The 7,430-nt window shown below is 27.9% G+C and overlaps 1 protein-coding gene across 1 annotated transcript in view; it reads right to left on the bottom strand.

Annotated features, from left to right (window-relative positions):
• The window catches only part of LOC106792246 (latrophilin-like protein LAT-2), a gene marked incomplete at its 3' end in the record, with an annotated part of 63,457 nt that extends 56,587 nt beyond the window's left edge, over positions 1-6,870 (bottom strand). Inside the window, 2 exon segments of the mRNA XM_014758517.1 lie at positions 297-529; positions 6,373-6,870. Coding sequence (XP_014614003.1) covers positions 297-478 — 182 coding nt within the window.
• Between the last annotated feature and the right edge of the window lie 560 nt (positions 6,871-7,430).

The following is a 7,430-nucleotide window of genomic DNA, read 5'->3' as shown; positions in this document are numbered from 1 at the left end:
AAAAAAACTTCAAAGAACACGTGTAACTATAACGTAAATCATTTTCATTTATTCTATCATATTAATCAMTCAAGTATATTTTTAATCGTAGAATCCAAATATGTTTCATAAAACATTTTTAACGAAGAATATTATCTTAATTTTCTAATTGTTCGAGATATATATGATTTAAAGATAAAAACAAATGTAGAATTAACTAGTTCATTAATTGTGTTCGATTTAATTAACAATTTTTTATATAGATTCATTTACATAGTAATAATAATTGAATGAAAAGTATTCAAAACAATGCTTACCTATAAGTTATGAATGCAAAAACGAGTGCAACCAAAGAAAGACTTCCTCCTAGAACGACGATTAGACTCAAAACACCATCCTGATCGAAGGAACTGGCAATTCCCGTAGAAAAACCATTTGCTATCATACCACCATTGGGTTGATGAAATCCATGAATTGCACCGGTATAAAGATTCTCCATTTTGTATCCCTCTCCACTTGTTTGATTGTTTGTTTGTTTGTTCTTGTATCACTGAAAAAAAAAAAAAGGGAATAATATTTCATTGAAAAAATTATTTCACATTTATCATTTTAATTCTATTTAAGATAATCTTAATATTTAATAATTTCAAACGTATAATATGTCGTCAAATGTATGTGAAAATGATATAAATAGAAATATAGATAATTAACTCGCATTTTTTCTGCAAAGATAATAATATCTAACTATCTTTTAAACGAATCATTGCATTGCAATTAAACAATAAGTCATGCGAGATTAAACACTTGGGAATTAACATGAGAATTGAGACATAGAACGTTGGGAAATGATTGTATTATTGAGTTAACATGTTGTTATATGTATACTGCTTGATTATTCGCATTGAAACTATGTTGTTAATATAATATCGTAAGATAAAGAAGCAGATATTAAATAGAAAACATAAGATATATCGTTAATGCCAATTTTTCTTTTTTAAATTCTTCTGAAATGTAATAAAACGTCATCGTGTTTGATTAACGATACTTTACCCCATCTGAAGTTAAAAGAAAAAGAAAAACAAAATCACTAAGTAATATCACTTAGAACTCAGGTACTTCAATATTAGTTTAAAAAACAACCAACAACAAAATTATCGTATTCATATAACAGAAACAAGATTTTTTTTGTTCTACTACTAAAGTTACTGAACCATTCCGCGGACTTGGAAAAGACCCTCTGGCATTCCTGCGATACTTCAAATCGGTCAACTCAATTAAAACTTTTCTTTTTCATTTCTTATTTTTAATTTTTTTCCTTTTTTTTGTTCCAGAAGCTAACAAAACAACCGTCAACGTAATCCCTCTTTCTTTCATTCTTTCTTTCTTCCTCTGCTTCAATTTAAAAAAAAAAAAGAAATTGGTAAAGAAAATTGTCAAGAAGGAAGGTTAAATTATTCCTTCAATATTTCAACAACTTGATCCCACCACCCACCCCATTGAACTTTATCGTTTGCGGTCAAGAGCAGCAGCATCATTTTACTGAACGAAAATATCAAATGAAACGGAATGAAGCGGTAGAAATTAATGGTTAATCAAATGTGGTTAGGTAACATTTGATATTCGAGGGTAAAGGGAAAGGGAAAGGGAAAGATCCTACCTTTCTATCTCAATATTTATCTCTCTGAAATGAATATTTTCCTTTATGGTTAATTGATACTGAATAAAATACTTTTAATGAGTTTTCTGATACAACGTTTCTCGATTTTCATTTGCAACGATCAAGAAATTTAATATTACTATTAAAAAAAGAACAAACGTTTGTAATATTGTATTGAAATAATATATGAAAACAACCAATCTTTTCTTTCCATTAAGATATTGAAGAATAACAGTCAAAGAAATGTATTTTACTCTTGCATTCTTTCTTTTAATGTACACACGAGTCTTCTGAAAAAAATCTAATAAATATAGATAACTGTATGTTACTTGAAATTAGATTAATTAAATCTGAAACAAATTTCTGATCGAATAGAATAATTATTAGAATCATAAGTAGTTATTCGATTGAAAAAAAAAATTGATATGTTCGATATAGATATATTTTACTATAGATTAGAAATAAATAAGTATAAGTATACATAAAACTATGTTATATATAAATAAGTATTATATATATATATATCATACATATAGACATGTATTTGAAAAAGGGAAGGAAATCGATATATATATAACGCTTCCTTTACTTCCAATTTTTCTCGTAGAAATCTAACGCTGACGTAGCTGAAAATATGATAAAATAACGAATACTATTGCGTTACATTTTCTATAGACATCATCGTATACCAAGGAAAAGATGGTACCGACGACCTAATTGCTTTTACCGCTAATCGAAATTTACGAGCATCAACAAGCGAGCTTGCTTGCTAAAACTTCTGTTAGAAACTAAAATACACGTACTAACATTTCTCTATTACTTTACTTTACTTTACTTTACTTTGCTTTTACTAACAATATTTTCTATGATTTTCTAACGCTACTTATTTTAACTGATGAGATAGATACCAGTTATTTCAACAAAAATAACAAGAAAATGTAAGAAAGCATATGAACCGTTTATTTTGAAAATGGCCTATTTAAAGTTTTACGTTTCAATGAATTTAAAAATATATTACGTACAGAATACCAATGAGTTATGCTGCTTAAGTGTATCTAAAGGTCTTCAATTTACAGTTCCTATTAAAACAATGACAATTATTAAATGAATAATATGCGTTTTATTACCAAGAATGGAGTTAGGCTACTTTCAATATTAACAACCAGATTCGTTATCAAATTTGAACGAACCGAAATCTATTAAACATAATTTAAAATGTTTCATAATTGAAAAAAAAACAAATATATATAATAAAAAATGTTATATTATAATGAAAAATGTTTAGTTATAATTCTTAGATAAAAAAATGTAATACTATTAGATAACTAAAAGAAAGATTAAAGTTTCTATTCATTGCTATACTATCGGAACATTAATTGATCAAAGAGTATCTTAGCACCCTACGATGCTTACGATCGATATCAAGCACGACCTTATTCGTCCATTTAGAATCCACTCTTCAGCTTTATTTCTTTTATTTTCATTCTATCTATATCTCTCATTTTCATTCTCTCTCTTTTTCTTTTTCACTTTCTCGGTCAATCGTTCGACGAATAGTTCCGCTTTTAAGATGGTAAACGACAAACGAGTTAAGTTCAAATCGTGGTTCCATTAAACCCCTATGAAAACCACGTTGAAATACAATTCTAAAAAGAAAAGCTTCAATTCAATCAATAACTCAAATTTTTTTAGTTTTTTTTTTTTAATAATTATATTATTACTTAACAAACGAAAATATATATATATATGAGTGAGTTAAGATACAAGTATTAAAAAAGTAATTTTGAACTTTAATATGTTGGGCCACGTTAAATTTGTAATAAGTTACCAAGTGATAACACTTACATTACCTTGGCAAAGTGAGGAAAGTAATTAATTTGTAAGGGATTTTCTCTTCGAAGTAATTTGCCTAGAGAAACCAACCTTACATTCGCGAGTTCGTGAGAAAATAATGCAATAACATTTGTATGTTGAAAATAATCATTTAGAACGATTTATAAGTTATATAATATAAATTCTTTCAAAATAACATTACATATATATTTCGAAACACATATATATTTTTTACGTCACGTTCTGTGCGTTATTAATTTCTTTTAAAGAGATTCTTTTTAAAAAAAAAAAAAGAAAAATGGAACACTTTAATTAAATAATTATAAAAGAATAATTTAAACATATTAATACATTGGCACGACAGTTATTCATTCATTTTAACAATCAAATCTTACATTGTTGTTAAAGTTCATTTACACGATTGTTACAATTGCATAAAAATGTATGCAATGTGTATGTAGGAAATACTTTAAAAAGGAAACACGAAAATACATTGTCAAACGTTATTTTGTATTACTTCGAAGTGTTGTACAAAAAAAAGTCATGTAAACTCTTGTTTAAGTTTATATTATCACAGGAGAGTAGCGATAACTTTTGTTAAGTACCATATAACTCGTTGGAATTATTATCGTAATGATATTTTATATACGTGTTACAAAAAATATATATTCGGATTTGGTTGCATAAAACGATTGAGAAAAATGTTGTCAAGCTTTTTAAAACTTGTGATATGGTTTGGTTGGTTGGTTGGTTCGTTGGTTGGTTGGAAGTTTTATCATCAGGAATCATACTGCATATATGATTCTTTGAGAAAGTTGATATTTCGAAAAATATTATTCATTTCGTAATTCTCTATTTCTATTTTTCTTTATCTTGAAAAGATATTTTCCTTCCAATGTAAAGAATAAAAACGTGTCATAACTTTCTCGATTTTATACGTGATGCAAATTAAATACGTGAGACAAATAATATCACGTGAAACAACACGAAACGTACGATGAAACTTATTTTCAAACTTAATGTTTTGCAAATGTGAAAGCACACGAAAACAAAAAAAATGTCAAACGAGGTACGGAACATACAGATTTGATTGCAATTTTCGAAATATAAGCATTCCTTTAGAAATTGTTCACTAAGAAATAAGTTGATTCGATGCCAAAATCCGAAAACTATGACTACGACGACACGCAAAACCAATGCGTATAAACGAAATCTAAAATTGAATGACTCTCTCTCTCGTAATAAAATTCTACTAAAGAATACTGTCCGAGATAAAAGAAAATTATATATTTTCGGGGAAAAAAAAAATTAAAAGTTGAATAGAAAAATGAATGGAAAACATATTATACTGTTATATTTTTTTATATTATTTTATATTTATATATTATATTTTATATTATTTCTGTTATATTTTTTTAACAAAGAATCCCATAAATACCAACAACTATATATATATATATAACAAAGTTAAAAGAAACAAATATATTTACGAGACACGAGAGACATTTTTATATACTCAAAAAAAACAAGAAAAAAAGAACTTTTCTAAACTACAACCACAACCGTATCTACACGCAACATTTTTCTTTGCGTGCTTAGATCAAAATAATATTATATATTTGTTTGCTTATATCAAATGTAATTATATTTCTATTATTTTTATATTTTGAAGATAAGAGAAATGTTATTAAATGATAAGATGTGATAACCGAATGAAATCTTAGATAAGCAGCTTCGAAAATCTGCAAAAGGGAGAGAAAAAAGGCATTTGAACGATAAGGGTCGTTTCTTTCAGGACATTTACACTTTCATTTGCATACTTAAATACATACGTGTACGTGTACGTGTATGTATGTATATGTACGTAACCCTAACACTCGCTTTAACGTTATTCTTTTTTTTCGTCACACACCAATTCGATAATCGTTTACACTTTTGTAACCCTAACAGTGTTTGGCTTCCAGTTCAATTCACGAGAACGCGCAGTTCGGAACGATGCACTCTTCCTTTTTCCTTTTCCCGCCTTTTCTACCCCCTTCTTTTGTTTTTTTTTTTATTTTTCCCTTTCATTCACCTAATGCAAAACTTCAATCAATCGGCAAACATTAAAATCGATTTGAAAATTGTTTTTTTTTTTTTTTCTTTTTTCAAGCTCGTTAAACTCGTCTCTGAAGCTTGTTTGAAAGGAAATAAAAAGCTTCCTCCGAACATCATTCAAGTAAGTTACATTAAATTATATCATCAACCAGTTTACTTAGTATAAACTTACTTACTTAAGTAAGTAAATATGTACTCGTTTAAATCCTTAAACTTTCCCTACGAAATAATACTTTCCTCCAATAAATATTAAAACGAAACATTCGTCAATGCAAACAAAAAAAATAATAAAACTTCAAATTTAGATTTGGTACGTAAAGTCGAAGGATATTGAAACATTCGCAGGAGTGTTTCCTATTTCTGAAATGATGCCATTTGAAATTTATCTATAAATTTGAGGACTTCGATACGGCGCCATTATTTTTATTTAAATATAAATCATATTTAAAAAAATTCGTAAAATAATAATCAAAAGCAAAATTTTAATAAATTTATGCAATTAAATTTTTCTAAGAAACAATTGTCTATCTATAATAATCGTATAATTTAAATAAAAAAAATCTTTTCTTTTTTTTTTTCGAGTGCAAGGGAATTAATAAAAAAGAAAAAAGAAAATAAAAATATAAATCAATACGAAAGTACTGCCATGTTATTTCGATATCAAACGCATCGGATTGATTTTTGTTCTAGCTTTTTTTATTTTTTTTTTTTACTATCCCACTATATTCCCAATTAAAGGGAATACATAGGGACTTGGACTTTCGTCTCGTTTTATGTTTAATCATTTTTTTTTCTCTCTCGCTTACCTAACGATAATCACAAATGTTTGACGTTGCATCGACAGCACCCAACAACAATCAAATTCCTCTTATCCCCTTTTCTCTCACATTTCGATAAGTCCACGTGTACGTGCGAGCACGTGTTGTTGAACCGCTTGAGTTTATTGCGCGCACATCATATTGAACCTTCTTCAAACGCGTATATCTATCCTCTTGTTAAAAAAAAAAAATATATATTACGAACAATCACCCTTTCGTGTAAATGAAAAGTAATAAAAATGCACCCCAATTCAATTGTTTCTATCGAACACATTCAAATTCTATTGCTATTCTATTTGTCACAAAATGTCTTGATAAATGTCATTTTTATGAATTATTTGATCGTATTTATCGTATACGAGTCCCGTATCGTTATTTTTATTTTGATCTAATATGTCAATGATTTTGTATTATTAATCGAAGATGATATTATAGTAAATTAATTAAGAGTTAACTGTGTCTAGTTCCGATCCGTACGACGCGCGGTTCACGACTGACCGCCACTTTTTGTTCCTACTTTGCTCACCGTACTGACATGGCGTGCATGTTCCAACCAATCACGTTCGAGCCGGTTACCGCCAATAATGCACCCCGGAATCGAAATAGGGGTGGTTTCTGATATTTGGCATACTGAAAAAAAATGTACTGATTATAGTTTATTTATATCCACCAGACGGCAGTTGTGACGCAATCCTTTTTGCTCTTTAAAATGCGCATTATATTATAAGTGAATATTTTTATAATTGAAATTATATATGATAAGATAATAAACTTCATTTGAAAACAAAAAAATATCTACTTTAGAAGTTTTATTTATATTTTTTAATTCGAGGGGGTGGGACTGTCCGCGATAGTGGCGCTATCTACAGTCTGTATTTAGTCTTCATCATCCCGCCAAAATTTTGAAATATATTAGTGAATTCAAACTATTTTTGATTTCTTTCTCTTTTTGATTAATCATTTTCCTATTATTTCTCAACAAATTTTTACAATTTACTAACAATACTATTTTCATAATATTTTCGATTTTGTCATCAGTCTTATTA

Source organism: Polistes canadensis, unplaced genomic scaffold (assembly GCF_001313835.1).
Source record: "Polistes canadensis isolate GaletaPanama2010 unplaced genomic scaffold, ASM131383v1 scaffold_397, whole genome shotgun sequence".
Taxonomy (NCBI): Eukaryota; Metazoa; Arthropoda; class Insecta; order Hymenoptera; family Vespidae; genus Polistes; species Polistes canadensis.
This window is presented reverse-complemented; position numbering and strand designations above follow the sequence as displayed.